This window comes from Phodopus roborovskii, unplaced genomic scaffold (genome assembly GCF_943737965.1).
Source record: "Phodopus roborovskii unplaced genomic scaffold, PHOROB, whole genome shotgun sequence".
Lineage (NCBI taxonomy): Eukaryota > Metazoa > Chordata > Mammalia > Rodentia > Cricetidae > Phodopus > Phodopus roborovskii.
Window position 1 is genome coordinate 785,026 of NW_026125856.1, and position 18,150 is coordinate 803,175.

Below are 18,150 nucleotides of genomic sequence, written 5' to 3' on the forward strand. Positions count from 1 at the left end.
AGAAATGAGATAGAAATCACCAGCTTCCAGGAAGATAAGAGAACTTAGTGGAACTAAGCATTATGCTTAGCTTGAAGATTTTAAGAAGCCAAGACAAAATGAAAAGTGCATCAAGTCATATAGTTTTTTTTTTTTTTAATCATTCAATAAAGCAAGGGCACATATTTGACATAAGAGATATTTTTTCTGTCTCTGAATTTTAAGTGAAATAGAATGGACAATGGCTGACAGTTGTTTTCAGAAGAGAGGAACATTCATTAAATAAATATTCTTATACCAATCTCATAAAAACCATAGTCATATTGTTTAATTATAATGTGAATGAGCCATTATAATACAGAGTACTGATAATTTTAAATAATGATAATTTCATTGAAAACTGATTTTTATCTGGTTCTTCATACAAAGTATCTCCCTGAGTCCTCAGAATGGTCTTGCGAGGGAGACTTTAACAAGACAAGGACATTGAGGATTAGATATGGAGCCCAGAATCACATAAACAAGTGGCAGTTTTCAGGTTATCCCTTTACCTAATAACTCCAAGTTCAGAGGTTTCTCTTGCACACTACCTTATAAGAATACTAGTGAAAAAATGGAAAACTTGTCTTCCAGGAGAGACTTTTCATCATTAAACTTTGTTCGGATCATCACTGGCATCTAATGGGCAAAGGCCAATAGGCCCATTAAACATCTCATATGGCACAGGATGTACACAACAAAGAATTATGTGACCTAAAAATTCAATAGTGCCAGGATTAAGAAGCCCTTTGCTAAGGAATGGCCAATTACATTTGTCTTTAGACTGTTTCATTCACCATCATATATCTCAAGCAAATTTTGGCAACTGCTAAAATGCATTCAATTTAGACTTGAGTTCTTTGGCTTAAAACGGCAGGTTTTGTGCTGAGGATTTAAAGAGCTGTTCATTATGTTTCAGAACCAGATGATATAGGTTGAAAAGCTAATATATGATATAAAAAATGAACAGCCTGTAATATCATCTAGGCAGGTTGTTTGTTCTCTCTTGAGGTATATGAGTGTCTATAGGCAGGGCCAATTTTTGTTTCTAAAATAGAAGCTTTGAAACTATTTAAACATTGCATTAGTATATACAGGAAACCAGAGTCTGTACAATGGAGCTAGAAATGGTGAAACACCTTTAAACTATGAGTTTCCAATTGGTCTTTTAGACCATAAAATAACTGTAGGATTTTCTTAAATAGACCTGCATTCTGGTAGGTTGATATGACCGAGTTGTCTCTGTGATGTAATTTGGAGGAACTAAGTGAACTGGCCTGTTCACTCAGCTGGAATTTAGTGACTTTGATGCTCTGATATATTTTCTGAAATAATGAACTAACAGGACAATGCTTTGCATCATTAAAGCCTTTACTTTGTAATAATCATGTCTTTCCAGTTATTGCCCTCTTGATCCTTCACTTTTTGTGTTTATGTCACTAAGCAATGAATATTCAGGTTAGTCATGTGTTAAGTTTCTGCGTGTCCCTTTAGGAAAAACGAGCAGAGTGACAGTGTATCCTTGTTTCCATGGCATAGCTCTTTACCATATGTAGTGAATGTGCATATGTCTTTGAGAGGTAGGTCTGGGAATGTTCACAGTTTTAGATGCTGATTCATGCAGTGTGGAATCTTCACAAATTTTGTGCTCTGTCACCAATAAGCTAGAAGGCCAGAGAAGATGGTGGTATAATTTGAAACCCTGAGAATTAGAGAGCCAATTGTAGAGATTCCAGTCTGAGCCTGAAAGCCTGAAAATGAGGAGCACTGAGTATGGGAGAATGTTATGTCCCAGGTCAAACAGAAAGGATATTCAACCTTTTGCCTGTTGTTCTTTTCAGGTCTTCTTCAATGGATTGGATGAGTCCTACCAACACTGGGGAAAGACACATGCTTTACTCAGTTCTTCAATCTAAATGAAAAATCTCTTCAACTAACCCACTCAAAGACATGGTCCAAAATAAGGCTTAACAAGCTACCTTGATCGCCCTTGGTCCAGTCAAATAGACACATAAAATTGACCCAAACACCTTCCTTGCACCAACAGTTTCCTCAGCTACTGCCAGTCCTTCTTTTCTTTGAATTGGTCCCTCTGCCACTTTTACTTAAAACTGACAGGGGAGCCATGTGGTGTGATAGTTTAGGTTTGTAATCCCAGGATGGCAGGAGGAGGCTGATGAAGGGGTTTATCACAAGTTCAAAGGCCAATGTGGGCTATTTATCAAGTTCCAGGTTAGCCTGGGGTACAGAATGAGATTCTGTCTTGAAAACAAAACAAGCAATCAAACAACCAGGAAACTGACCTGGTTTCTCCAACTAGGATCATCCTTTTAATTTTAATTACACTATCTTAATTTCTGCCATTTTAGCTTTTTATAGTTGATGATTAGTAGATATCTCTAGAGAAGCAATTTACATAATAGTTAAGATTTAAACACTGATATTTGACAAGCTGGGATTGATCTTAGAAGTACTACACTTTTTTTTTTTTCTAGCAGTGTGACCTTGGGAAAGCTATTTAACTTCTATGTTTCTCTGTTATCTCATCTACAAATAGTAATATTATTATCACCTTTTCCTTATACAGTCTGAATGGCTTAAAATGTTGATCTCTTAAAACAGTAAGTCATGAACAGTGATTTCTCAGAAAACGTTGTCTATTTCTACTTTACTTTAACTGTATTGATGACACTCTTTAGAAGTGGTTTTAGATTTCTGTCTTCTTCCACCTTGCCTGTAGTGAAACACTAAAAAGAAGCAAATAAAAATATTAGCTGTATCAGCATCAAATATTGAGAGCCTCTCTTTATTGTTAAGTTCTATTATCTTCAAACAGAAATGTCTCTCCTCCATATTTTTATCCTTTTGGAAAATCTAGCCACTGCTGGCTCCTTACAGAGCTGACATCACCCTGGCTTGGAACAGTTTTAAAAATCAGATCTATCACAGTTGTAAATTAATATACTTTCTTCAACCCAGCAGCTCCACCTTCAAGGACCTGGAGGGCAACAGCCTAAAGGATAGTGGGCATGAGGAGAGTGACCAGACTGACAGTGAGCATGACGTCCAGAGGAGCCTGTACTGTGATACTGCTGTGAATGATGTGCTGAACACCAGTGTGACCTCCATGGGATCTCAGATGCCCGACCACGGTAAGGGATGGGCAATGTTAAGTCAAAACTATGCGTTCCAAAGAAACCAGAGTCTTTCTAGACATATTGTACTACTTTACTGCAGTGCACATGTCAGCAACATTTAGAGAGATTTGAGGTGTTACAACATTTATCGGGTTATGTCTACATTCTTATGAAATGTTGGGGCATTTTATAAGGTGATTAAGGTCACTGGATCCACATTCCTTTTTATTAATAACTGCATTGAGCACATAGGACTTAAGCAGATGCTTTCTTATCAGGAATAAATGGTGTTATACTATAGTGCATGGATTCAGCTGATCAATTAAATGGCGTAGTATGCAGCTTTAATGAGGCTAGAGGGGTGGGGTTTATTTTCTCCTAGTTTGGCAAACTTTTTTCCAGAGACTCTGTTCTCTGCTGACAGATTTTGTAGTCTTTTCTGAGGACAGAAACCACTAGACTTTCCATTTTGCCTACAGGGCTGCTGTTCCAAAACCATGGAGCTACTGCAGAAGTCCAGGCCATTGGTCATAGGGGAGACAGGCTAAGAGAATGTGACTGAGTCAATACAAAGCCTTCTGGTATTGTGAAATGAGTGAGTGTCAGAGCACATTTGAGGAGACACATCCTGTGTATTAAAAGAACCTACTTCTATGATCCCAGAGACAAGTATACTTGGGAAAAGTGCTCTTTAAAACTGTGATAGGCAGAGACCAGAATATGAAAACACTAGAAAGAGTTCAGCTAAGGCAGATTTTCATATGGACTTGGGCACAAATGTCATTTTCAATATTTTACTGACGTAAACATGGTATGCAAACAGACTGTCTTTCCCAATTAAGAAATATGAATTCAATTTGGTGTTTAGGCTCAGCGAAGCTTCAGAATGCTTGGCTGTGTCTTGAGAAAAGCTAGTCTTATGCTCAGCTGGAAGCCCTACTGTTAAAAGTCTTGTAGATGAGAAAACAAAATATGGTGATTACGTGCTGGTCTTCAGCTGTCTTATTTCACTGTAAACATCATTAAATTCTTTTGTTTTGATTTTCTAAATGAATCCAAAAATGCATGATTCACAAAACAAAATGTTTTTCAAGGAAAAAAAAATTAGCCACTGTAGATTCTATTAAATTGTCTAATCCATTCCCTCCTCAGGAGACTCAAGTGTCAAAGTCTATAATATATAGTGGTCACTACCAATTTTACCCTGCTTCTTTCCTTAATTGGAGAATGGTGATATCTGCAGAGATAATATACTTTCTCAGAAACCTTACTATATGACTAAGGATGAAAAAATTAAACATTTATATAGCAAAATAGAGGTAATTTAATTCTCAAAGGATACAGACAGATATGTATCATTTCCTACTCATATGTATCTCAAAGAAGTGCATTCTTCATTTAGATCAGAAAGGTTTTCTGTTAGATTCCCTCTAAAATGAAATGACTCCAGGAAAGAAAATAGTTGTAATTGATTCTTGCTTTATGCCTGGCTAGACCAACATCTGTTTTAATTTTTGTCACATTTCTCGAGGAAAACAGTATCAGTGGGTTGCAGCTTGATGTTTTGAGTGTTTGTTACAAATGGGTTGTGTTATGTACTGTGTAGATTGAATATTAGAAAACAAATATGTGACAGTACCCAAAGACTCTTTTACATAAAAAAATGATTTCATACACACTCAGATATGTAGACACTTTTTTTTGATATACCATTTTGACAACATCTTTACATTTCATTTTCTTGTATTTGATTTACATGCTTTTATTTTCCTTTTGATTTTTGGTGTTCCAGCAATGGCTAAACTTGGAGCTAACCCTTGATCTGGTCCTTTTCAGTTTGAATGACAAAAGGAATCGAAGTCTTGTTTACATCTCAGTCTTTATCTGTGATACTTCACAACATCTGATAATTTTGTAATGATATGTAACTGTGTATTCCATATCAACTCCAAGCTTCCCACAGACACTGTGTCACCAGTTAGCTTAAGTTGATTATTCTGCAGCAAAAACCAACAGCTATTACAGCCATTAGCATTTTATAGTATTTATTGTCCCAAACCTGCATTCATGTGAGTATATCTTATTTTATCCTAAGGGTTAGTAATTGAAAGACACTCACTGGGTGAATTCACACAACATGCCTGATCTTGAACTGAATCTGATCCTTCTTTTGGTTTGTGAGAATCATTGCAACATTATACCAAATGCTACCAAGGAAGGTTACCTTATACCACTGTATTGGGGACTTTGGCTCATCTTGGATGTCATAACTATGGATCTTTCTTAGGACATATCTACTTTTAACATTAGTATTGCCTATTTTTCTGTATATATGGCGACATGTGTTTGATGGGAAATCACAGGAACATCAAACTAAAAATGATTTTATGTTCCCACTTTTTCCTTGAGCAAGCAGGAATGGCTTGTTTATGATCACATATGTATTGTTAATATTTAAAAGGGACAAATTATATTTGGTCCACTCTTTTTGAGAGACATTGGAGTTCCAGGCTTCATTGTACTGCCCCAAGTTTCTTCAGTATTTTTATAACTTTGCTACAGCATAAGAATGCTCAGTGTGAATGACAAGGTGATTTTCTGTCTTGAGTATGGGTCCAATTATATTAGTTTTCAGTAGCTTTTCTAGGATATTCTTTCTAGGCATCAAAATCCCAGAACCACTATATTCAATGAATGAGGAGACTATTTAAAAGACTTTCAAATTCAAAGGTCAAAACCCTAGTTACTAGAGAGTTTGGACTGTATTGTGATGACTTCACACAAATATATTTGTGAGCTGGGTCAGAATGTCAACAAAAGAATGATAAGAGCCTCTGATTTCTTCTTTACTTTTAACCCTGGCACCTCTCTTAACAAGTTTGAAACCAGGTCAGGACATGGGTGAAGTTGCTGAGCTTAATTCCCTGGTTGCCACAGAATTCTAAATTTATTTGTCATTTATATCATGCCCATGAATTAATGGGGCTTATCTAGGTTTGTCCCCAGTCCTGTGGATCTTGTGGCTTTCCAGAAAGGAAGATAATGGAACATTCTTTAACTTGTGCTTTCTCTTGACACACTGTACTGTTTAGACTATTATCTCTCAATTGGTCTCAAATTACTTTGAGAACAAGTAAGTGTTGTCACATTTGGCAGGCTTATCTTCTGACTTGGCTCCTGAGGTGATGTGATACTGAACTTAGAAGTCACAATCACATCTCTTAACCAATGCTTTCTCTATCTGATTTTATTCAGTAAATTTACCACCTTCTTGACAAGTAGGATGGAGAGAGATAGCAGTGCCTCATGGTTTTGTTGCATAATTGAGAGAATTAGCAGATTGGATCTCTCCTTGGCCAATGTTTCTCTGAGATGAGTAGTGCTGGGACTAGTAGACATTTTGCTCCCCTCTAACCTTTTACACGAGGTCATTTGTGGTGATGAGGACATTGCATTATGTTTAAATATGTAATATGGATATGAAACTGAAGTTTATGGGGATCATAGCTTAGAAATATGCACTAGTTCCTAGACCAAGTAATTTGTTTCAAATCACACTCAATTTCCTTCCTTATGATTTTAATTATTGATTATAAATTCATTTACTGAAAAGATGACTGTAATTGCTCTAATATGCACCTAATTTGGAGTTCACTACAACAGCGAGTTGGTTTCTTTCCCATACTAATTGGTATCAGATAGAAGCAAGGCACAGAAATTTAGTGATGCTGATCTGATTTTTACATCCAAACACACCCAAATGCAAGATAACCATTGCTTTTTGTAAAGTGTTAAGGTCTTCTGCATTTTTACTTGTTTATTTACAGAGCTTATCACGTAAATATCAGTCAACATATTTTCTGCATAAAACATGGATCATAAGAACTTGATTTGCACCTAAGGTGACTGCTGCTACAAAGTTGTGATGTAAATGTCCCATAGTCTTCATTCCATCCACAGACTGGTGTCAACCACAGTATATTAAGATGTTTTCACTCTCACCAATGTGGAATTTTATTTTCTTTAGTCTTTTAATGAAATTATAATTCAATGACTGAACATCTTTCTTTATCTCCTTATCTATCCCCCAGTATACCTCTCACCTCACTAAATTTCTAAACACTCATGTCAATTAATCTCTTGACAAAGCAAGGAGTTCTCAGTGGAGAATGTTTTGTGACATTGCAAAGCAGTGTGCATCTTGGCTCCAGAAATTGTAGCATGGACCAGATGTTCATAGAGTAATTGAAAATTCCATTTTATCAGAATAGTACTTGCTGTCAAAAAGTTTTATTTTTACTTCAACAAAGAGGTTGATTAGATCCCCCTAGACCTGAATTAGCATCTTTGAGGCTAGATACACTGTTTTGCAATTCATGTGGTTATTTCATCCCTAGTTTTGCTCCTATAAAAACCTTTAGAAATATTTTCATCTTCTTACAAATGGACCCACTGAAATGTTTAATTGCTTGAACATAGGATCACGTTCATAATGCTAATACATACATAGCTATCAGATTTATCATTTTTTCCCAGGTAGCATAGTATTTTGTTATTAAAGAGGAAAATTCAAAAAATCATACTACATTTATTATGTATTTCTGTGAGGGATAGAAAGACGGAGTGGAGAGAGAGGAAGAGAGAAAGGGAAAGGAGGGGTGGATATATATATATATATATATATATATATATATATATATATATAGAGAGAGAGAGAGAGAGAGAGAGAGAGAGAGAGAGAGCTTTTTCAAGAATGTAGTGACAAACATTTTCAGGTCAGAGGACAATTTGGAAAGTAGGTTCTGTTCTTGTACCATACAGGTCTATCAGGCTTATCAGTAAAAGCCTGTACCTGCTGACCCATCTTGCCATTTGTCACTCAACAATATTTTTAAGGTGTATGGCATTGGAAATTGAATGTGTTAACTCTGCTATTATTGACTGCCAAAGTACCTTTTTTTTTTTTTTAACTTTGCCTCATTTATGGTATACTGAGATGACCTCATTGATAGAATTGTTAATATTGTGACAATGCAAAAGACTAAGAAAGATCTTATTTTATGAAAACTACATGACACATATTTCTTGATGTTATAATTTGCACAATAATAATTGGAAAACATTTAAAATATATACTTGCTCTGAGGTTGAATTTCCTGTTAATCTTTGTTTAATTTCACCAGAGGATGCTTTCTTACCTTGCTGGATTATGGGTATTCAATTCCTTCTTCATCTTTTTCTTTTGATACCCAGAAATATCTTTTGCCAGTGTCAAAGATAACTTTGAAGTTAGGAAGAGAGATAAGTAGAGCTTTTATTTGTTTCAACTATATTGTTGTATTAAACAATAGGATCCCTATGAAAGCATTATTAATATTTTGTTGGCAAGACAGTCATTGCAATAAAAAGTTGCTCTTAACTAGTAGAAACATCCATGATGTAAGCACTTTTTCATTAACATTATTTTGGTATAAGCCTTTTGATCAGAGAATTTGTTTTTACACTTTATTATCAGTTTCTCCATGCAAGTCAATTTGAATAAAACATGCTGTTTATCTTCTTTCAAATAGGAAAATTAATTGCATGTGTGTGCACACATGTACTCATGAGCATGTGAGCGTGCATGTATGCACACACACACACACACACACACACACACACACACACAAATGCCCAAACAAATGTTTTATAATGTATTTCGAAGTTACAGTTGTTTCATATTCAAGGTCTTTTAAAAATTTACTATTAATACCAATTATGATCAAATAATCATTTTTCATCTAAAAAATACCATGTACTATCTTGATTAGGTTGCATTATGAATTTTAGTGTTTCTAAGCACTAGAGGATAAAGGACAAAGAGAGCTCAATGAAAAACTCAGAGTTTGATTTGGTAGGAGTTTATGGACCAACAGCATAAATGGTCCAGTGTGGAATAGACTGCCATATGATCAGTGAAGAAATCAATTCAGATCATTTGAACTGGAAAGCAAAATGCATTTTAAAAGATACTTTGGTGCAGTGGGATCCCATTGGAGAAATAGCAGGAAGCCAGACCTCAAGATTGTATGCTAGGTAAAATTATGCTCTATTTGGGTGATTGTCTAGGTGAATCTTTTCCAGATGTTTCATGCAAAAGTAAGTTCTGTCAGCCACAATGAATGAATATGTTGTCAATAGGGTAACAGATGAGAGCAAAGTCAAAATGTTGGCTTTTTAAATTTTTCCCTCTCATGACCTTATTTCACTTCTAAAAAATCTTTATAGAACTTGAAGTATATATGTACACCAAAAAATTATACAAATAAAACGTTTCCTGTTAATAAATCATAGAGAATTTTATTTAAAATGTATCTTGTATATACACAATTTTACCATTTAGTAAAATGAAAGGAAATTTATATTTGAATAAGATAAATGTAGTTATTTATTTTTACATAGAACTAAATATTGGATGAATACATTATAGTGTAGGATACAGAAAAATCTTAACTTTTTCAGAGTTGACAAATACTTAGATTTTATAATCCTCAATGAAGAGAACACTGCTTTGCATAAAAATATAGCATAACACGGTAGAAGTATGTTTCTGTCCATTTCAGAATTCTTCTGTATTATGTCTTAATTCCAAGCCAGAATTCATTTAATGATTTTTTTAAAAAATGAAACTCAAGTCAGGAACTCAAACATCATCTTTCAAAATAAAATAATTTAAGGCAATATAATTCTTTTTTTATATTATAAATTTGTTGGCTGATGGCTAGGCTTCTTACTGGCTACTTTTCTCTTAATTATTAACCCATAACTATTAATATATGTATTTCCACGTGATCTTGTCTTAACAGAGAATGCCTGGACCCATTACTCCTTTGGCATGGCATCTTTTTTCTAGGCCTCTCTCTGCCTTCCTTTCCCCAGCCTTCTCCAAAAGCTACTAACTTGGTATACTTTGAGGAATGATGGCAGAAAATTGTTAAATAACCTTTGTTTTGTGTGATTAAGTCATGATGTTTCTAGAGCAATAGTGTAATAAAAACTGATTTTCATATCATTTGATATTATGACCAAAGTGCTTCAGGTAGTATTAAGTGATGTTGGGTGGCGTCATGCTATGTACAGTGTGAAGTGTTTATGTTGTTTTAAGAACTGGAGCTGCAATGCTATTATAGGATTCAATGTGAACCAGCACTGCCTGAATTTAGATTAATTTTTGGTTTTTGTTGTGTGTCCAGAGACATTTTACTATTGTCATTTTTTTTTTTACAATCTCTGCATTCAGTAAACATAAATCTATATGGGATTGGACCCATAATATAAAGGGCTATAATACTGACTGCTTCTCATGCTCAAAAGGCGCACAAAAATAGGAAGATCATTGTCCTTTTTGAAGCTTGTTTTTTATGTAACTTATTTCTGTCTACAACATTATGGCTAAGAACCACAATAACCCACCAAGATAGAGAAGCATGAATCTAAACATGGCATTTGAATATTTGCATTTTTTCTGGTTCTTTCTCCATTACTATATTTACTATGAAGTAAATATGGGGAATTAAGTATGGTTACAGTTTAAGAAGCAGTTTAAAGAATATCAGGATTATATACCATCTTTTTATTATGTGGGCACTTACAAAATGGTTTTCTTTTGCATACATGTTTTTCTTTCATCCAGAAGTAGGTTTTCCCCTGGTGTTTATACTCTCAGTCTTCACTTGACGTCTCATTGCTAGTACACTTTGAGCCAGGGAAAGCTTACCTGGTACACCCACATTACAAAGGTAAATTTTCTGCAAGGAAATGTTTTCACGTTTCCTTCATATAAGATTTTCCCCACATTGAAACTCCATCTTGGAAAGAAAGGAAAAAAATAGAAAGAAAACAAAACAAACAAACAAACAAAAAAAACAAAAACAATATCAAAAAAACAAAAAACAAAACCCAGCAATTACAAGAACAGACAAGGGTTATCCTGGCTTTTAGGACCAAGAGAAGCATTACTTGTTAGAATACTATACACAGGTTCTTGTTTAAAAGGTCTGAAATAATCTAGGCTTTGGGCACACATGACCTTCTAAAACTAGAGGTGATTGGAAATGACAAACTTTTTTTTTTTTTTTTGTAACTGGAAAGAATAGTAGTTCAAAAACCAATTATTCTGCTAAGGTAAGAGATATAGAATTGTTCTTCAAAGTTACTTGAGAAAGAGAGTCAGTGAGGGACTGGGGGGATGACTTAGCTGGTAATGACACTTTGTGTTCAAGCTTGAGGGCCTGAGTTTAAATCTCCAGAACCCATAGGTATGGGTATGTTTCCTCACAATTGTAGCCCAGTCAATGTGGGGAGGGGCCAGAGACAAACAGATTGCTAGGGCTTGCTGAACACCAACCAACTTCTGAGTTTATTGGGAGATCCTATCTCAAGAGGATAATAAAACACAGAACACTGGACACCTTTCTCTTGTCTCTATGTGTGCACAGGTGTGTACACTATCCCTTCTCACATGTTTGTACACCCACTCCCGAGAGAGAGAGAATCAGTTAACTAAATAAAAAAGAAAAAGAATGCTGATGAAATGTCCTATAGGAGTATCCAGCATTACCTTTTGAGGATAGGCATGTATGAACTCTGGCCATTGCTTAGACATAGGCAGGCCAGAGATGTACTTCGTTTGTCTAGGTATGGACAAGCTGGCATGTAGCAGAGGTGACATTAAGAGCCCTGAATCCAGGAATGCTAAATTTTATCAGAAATGGACTCTGAATTCCTAGTGCCACGCTGAAGAGACTTTCTGAGAGACACTTTGTGTTTTAAGGGTAATCAGAAATAATAGTTATACTCTCTTATCCTGTACAAGTTTTGGCAACAAACAGTCTGCTAAACAAAAATAATAGATATTATTTAATTGTAAGTTTTGTTGTTTTTAATCTTAGTAGTACTCACTCCAGTGGCAAATGAGACTACTTGCAATCCCGTCTCAATTTAACAGGAAAATTTCAATATAGTTGAGGTTGGAAGCCTATACACAAGTTTATGGGCTTCTAGTCTAATGGGTTAAGGCCTAGTGGCTTTCTAAACTATGGCCTAGAATATAGTCTATATAAGTCTTGTGGGAGTATAATTGAAATCTGGTTTGAATAAAAGGATAATTTATAATGCTGTTTCTTTTAAGTGAAAATCAGTAAGCATACGTTGCTCTAATTACCTGGAAAAACTTGGTAGCCTTAATTGATTATAGCAAGGCAACTTCCCAGGCATTAGTTCTCAAATCCAAACTTCATGCCAGAGATCTTTTTTCCAACTCTCTACTGCCATTATCTCTATCTCTTTATTTTTCTCCCCTTCGAATAAACGACTTGCTTTCCTCCCTGCTCTTTTGTCTGTAAAATTACCAACCTTAGTGAACAACAGAATCTTTCCGTTTGAATACATGGAAAAGAGGGAGAAGGGGAATGATGTAGGTTCCAAGATATTTAGACTGGTCAAACTGTTCCAAGCCATCACCACCTGCTGTTTTTAATCATTAATGAGGCTGTCAGTTAGCTTAATCTGGGAGATGAACCAAAAGAATGGTTTTGATTTTAATTTAATTGAAAAATGAGCTTATTGAAACAAACAAAAAATGCCTCCAGCTTTTCAGAGTGAGGTTGTACCCTGCTGATAAACCAAGGCAAGTCAGAGATAGAAACCGAACCCTCATTGATATGCAAAAGTAAATTATTTTAGACTTGGGTAACTTTAGCTATTGCCATGACTAGCCAGAAAATTTAGCCCTTTTAATTCAAGCATTTATTGCAGACATGCTGCATATAAATATCCGCTCCATTTTTCTTTCTGGGAGACAAACTGATGTACAAAACAGTTGAACAGCTGTGTTAATGATAGAATACAAATTGATGACAAAGTCCAGAGTGCAGCTCAAAGTACAAATTATTTTTCTGGACTCAATGCTCATCAAACTGTTTGTATATTTCAGAAAAGTTGAGTGATTATTTGTGAGTTCTCTATTAAGCCTGAGTTTTTGTATGTGTGATTTTGCTTAGTGGCAAAATGAGAACTCAGAAATACAATGCCTAAGCACCAAGCGAATTTCAAAGAACAATAGGCAGTTGTGCAGACTGTCACTGTAGAAGGTTTCAATATACCTTTTTGAGTTTCACCAAACCCTTTCAGATTTATAATTGTTTTAAACTATATTGGACAGAAGGGAAGGGAATCCTTCCTTCTTTGATGTAGAAAACATTACTTTTGGACACTAGTTAATTTGAGGGTAGGTATATCAAATCACACTAGTCTTTTGCTAACACATGTGAACTATTTCTAAATTCAGCGGCTAAACAATCTATTCAGCTAATGAGTCTGTGAAAAAAGACTGAACTACCAAAGCATCTACCGAGAAACAACCTTTCAAACTCACCATCTCCTAGTTATCCTAGTTATCTTTGCTGTTTCGTTTGTGATGTTAATTAGTGACGTTAAAACTAGCTGTTCCATCATTAAAAAAACAAAACAAAACAAAACAAAAAACCAAACAACAACAAACCCCCACACACAGTTTAAGATCTTGTTGGTACAGTACTTTCCATTATGAAGGGAAAATGACTGACCATTTAAGTTTGGATGGTTAATCTATATTTTTCTGGCAAGTAAAATGCCAGAAAAGAGCTGTGGTCATATAATTTACGATGTTTTCCAGATTCTGGTAGTACAGAAATGGAAAGCAGACTGTTTCCACCATGTATACATCATGTATGTGTTGATGCTCAGAAGGTCCAATCCCCATGCTATAGCCACAGCCAGCCTGCTTGACAACCTGTCTACTTTGACATTTGGACTGAATTTCTCTTGATTGCTTAAATGAAGTTAAAGTTGTATTTTCCTTCCTGTGGGACAATGAGCCAAGGAATGAGTGTTGTAGTTTTGGAAGGAGGAAACATCTTATTTATTTATTTATTTATTTATTTATTTATTTATTTTATATAACCAAGTCCATTTAAATGAAAACAAACATTTATAGACAATATTTGGGAATTTGGGCATCGTTCTTTCCAAACTACTTCCTGCTGGTAAGTGGCGCTGTCATGGGGGATTCTAAGAAGATGCAGATATCCTGGCTGTAGTCTGCAAGGCTGCTTTGTCCAGCTGTTTTGAATGTAGGATCACTTGGTACTCTGTTTCAGGCGGTCTGGCTTGATCAAACCACATCAGTCTGGAAGGAATCCACAGCTTTTCATTTTCTGTGGAAACAAAAATAGAACTCCTTTTCCCCAGTAACTTGTCCTTGAACTTAAATTTTGGAGTCAGAGCATTTTTTTTAAAATTTATTATTTTACATGTCGATCCCAGTTCCCTCTCCCTCTCTCCCTCCCTTTTACCCTCTCTGCCCTCCCACATGCACCCTAGCCACACTCCCCTCCCATCACCCACCCCAATTCCATATGTAGGGCAATGCCATCCAGTTGGGGTCATGTAGATTTGACAGGTCATTTGAAGTAGGGACTAGGGCTTCTCTCCTGTCTCTAGGTTAAGGCAGATATCCCTCCATGGGGGATGTGTTAGCAAGGTCCTTTTGTGCACCAGGGATACATCCTGGCTCCACTGTCTGAGGTCCCTTAGTCTGCTCAGTCCTTCTGGCTGAGACTATTCAGGGGGTCTGAGTCAGTCCCATGCTGGCTTCCCAGCTATCAGTCTGGGATCCTGTTAGCTCCTCCTTGCTCAGGTAAGCTGTCTCTATGTGTTTCTGCTGCCTGGTCTTGTCCTAGGAGGAAACATCTTAAAGTTGAAGTGTTGCTTAACTCAAGGTTGTCAGATGGTCCTGCCCAGCATTCAAAATATTATATTTGCATGTAGAAGATGGAAGAGAATATTATTTCTCCCTCTTACTTTTCCATTCTACTCTGTTTGGTATTTCTAACACTTGCAAAGAAGTATAACATTAAAGAAATAACATTGTGAACATTTGAAGCATGTTGAATCCTGTGTTTTTGTTTATCCATCACCACCACCCTTTAGTGCTTTCTTTCTTTTGTATTTTAAATGAAAAATATCTAAAAATAATCAATTTACAGATTCTGTAGGACTGAATATCTAGATAAGGAATTATCTATCTCTTAAATGAGATTTACAAAGCTAGACAGTGTCATACTTGATTTAGAAAAGGAGAACATCTTTGAGGAGAACGATATTTATCATCATCCAGGATTTTTTCCCCCAGAACTCTATGGTTCTAGATTCTTTTTTTTTTTTCTTTTTGTATTTAAATTTGAAACAAGGTTGTTTTACATGTCAATCTCAGTTCCCTCACCCTCCCAGCCTCCCCTATTATCCCTACCAATCCCCAGCCCATCCCCTTTCTGCTCCCAGGGGAGTGTGAAGCCTTCCATGGGGAGTCTTCACAGTCTGTCATATCATTTGGAGCAGGACCTAGGCCCTCCCCCTTGTGTGTAAGCTGAGAAAGTATCCCTCTATGTGGGATGGGCTCCCAAAGTCCATTCCTATAATAGGGATAAATACTGATCCATTACAAGAGGCCACATAGACTGCCCAGTCCTCCTAACTAACACCCACATTCAGGTGGTCTGAGTCAGTCATATGCTGGTTTCCCAGCTATCAGACTTGGGTGAATAAGCTCCCCCTTGTTCAGGTCAGCTGATTCTGTGGGTTTCTCCAGCCTGGTCTTGACCCCTTGCTCATCACTCCTCCCTCTCTGTAACTGGATTTCAGGATTTCGGCTAATGTTTAGCTGTAGGTGTCTGTTTCTGCTTCCATCTGCTACTAGATGAAGGCTCTAGAATGGCATTAAAGGTAGTTGTCAATCTCATTATCATGGAAGGACATTAAAGGTATCCTCTCCACTATTGCTTAGATTGTTATTTGGGCTCATTCTTGTAGATCTCTGGGCATTTTCCTAGTGCCAGATTTCTCCTTAAATCTATAATGGCTCCCTCTATTATGGTAACCCTTTTCTTGTTCTTCACCATTCTTTCCCTGTCTCAATCTTCCTGTTCCCTCATGCCCATCTCCCCATCCTCCACTCCTTTCTCCTAATTCCCTTTCCCCTCCATCCATGCTCCCAATTTCCTCAGGAGATCTTCTCCCATTCCCCTTCTCCAGGGGACCATGTATGTCTCTCTTGGGGTCCTCCTTGTTTCCTAGATTTTGTAGCAGTATGAATTGTAGGCTGGTAATCCTTTGTTGTATGTCTAAAATCCATACATGAGTGAGTACATAAAGTGTTTGTCTTTTTGTGATTGGGTTCCCTCACTCAGGATTCTTTAGAGCTTAAAATTCTTATACCAGAAATTCATTATTTATGGCATCCTAAATTTCCACTGCCATTACACCATTACATTTGAATCCCTTTTTTTTTTTTAAATTTTTGAGACAGAGTTTCTCTGTGTATCCCTGGCTGTCCTGGAACTCACTCTGTAGACCAGGCTGCCTCAAACTCATAGAGATCCACCTGAGTCTGCCTCCTGAGTGCAGTGATTAAAGGTGTGCGACCCCACTACCAGGTGAAAGTTTGAATCCTAACAGTCTCTGGAATCACTGTGATGAACACAGGTTATAATATATTATTTCTCCTTTATATCAACTATAAATGTTAGATAAGCATAGAATTAAAAAGTCCAAAGAATGAGAGCCTTTTACAGTAAGGAGTAAAGTCAGACTCCTTATACACTGAAAAATGTACAGACTCTTAGAATGATGTGATGAGAGAGAAATGAAGTAAGGTACACACATCTGTGGTTGAAACTAAGATTGGCAGAGACATAATGAGGTATAATCAAGAATTCCTGTAATATGTGTGATGTAACACTCAAAGGTAAGCCTGAGAATTCTGCTTCTTATTGGAATCATCTTGGCAGACAGTATCCTATAAATACATGGTGTAGCTATTATGAGCTGGCTCTAATGAGAGGATACAATTATTTTAATATTAGTCCATGCTGGGCAGTAGTGATTACTAGCTCATGCCTTTAATCCCAGTACTTGGAATACAGAAGTAGGTGAATCTCTGTGAGTTTGAGTCCAGCATGGTCTACAAAGTGAAAGAGTTCCAGGACAGCCAGGGCTTTTAGACAGAGAAACCCTGTTTCTAAAAACAAAACAAAAATACTCCATGATATTCAAGATCAACATTGCCAGTCTTGCCACACAGCATAGTGAAAATGAATACAGACATTGAAATATGGCAAATTTAAGTTCCAGGTTAACACTGGGCAATCAATGGATGTGAAGTTCAGTTTAGTTTCTCATCTGCAAAACGGGAGAATGACAGAAATTACTTATCTGGGCAATTGTGAGGTGATTCAGGGAAAACACTTTGTCTCTTTTCTGCCAAATAGTAGGTACCCAAAACATAAACAATAGATTGATTGAGTGAGCTAGCTTCTCCATTTTGTTTGACATCAACCTCCCTATTCTCCAAACTCCTTACATACTTTCTGTTGTCTGAAATCCTTTGAATAGAGGCTGACACATTCCATTATATAACTATAGTTCGAATTTCAGGCATCTCATAGGAGGAAAGTGAATGTATGTTTTTATATTCATATTATTTTAAATGACTTATATTAGATTTGGTTCCAAACTGGGGATTAGGAAGGGAGAAGGCTGGATGATTTCTAGAGGTTGAATGAAGTCTTAGAGGAGGGAAATGCATAGAAAATGGAGACCAGACAACCTCACCTGTTTGCCCAGAGCTATCAGTGTCTAAAAGATCATTTGACAATTTACCCACTGTGAAATGTGTAGATGTTAGAAAGCTACATTCCCTATCCAGTCATTTTTTGAGATATAAAAGATTATAGGATATACAGGAAAGATTTGAAGTGAAGTCTGGGATAATTTAAATAAAAATGTATGTATTCTGGCACCCTAGTGACGTAACAAATCTCTGGTGGCAGTGACTCTACTCAGCCATTCCTAGGTCTTGCCTGCTCTCCTCTTGCTTAATTGCTCTTAAGCAGTTGATGAGTGGCACAAATCACTGTGA

General features: G+C 36.4%; 1 protein-coding gene across 3 annotated transcripts in view; it reads left to right on the forward strand.

Moving 5' to 3' along the window:
- Pcdh19 (protocadherin 19) overlaps positions 1-18,150 on the forward strand; it is a 104,359-nt gene that overhangs the window by 61,369 nt on the left and 24,840 nt on the right. For 2 of the 3 annotated variants that reach the window (XM_051178828.1, XM_051178829.1), the window contains one exon: positions 2,998-3,170. In XM_051178828.1, the coding sequence (XP_051034785.1) occupies positions 2,998-3,170 (173 nt within the window). The remainder of the gene's footprint in view (positions 1-2,997; positions 3,171-18,150) is intronic. The other variant, XM_051178830.1, reaches the window with a different exon arrangement.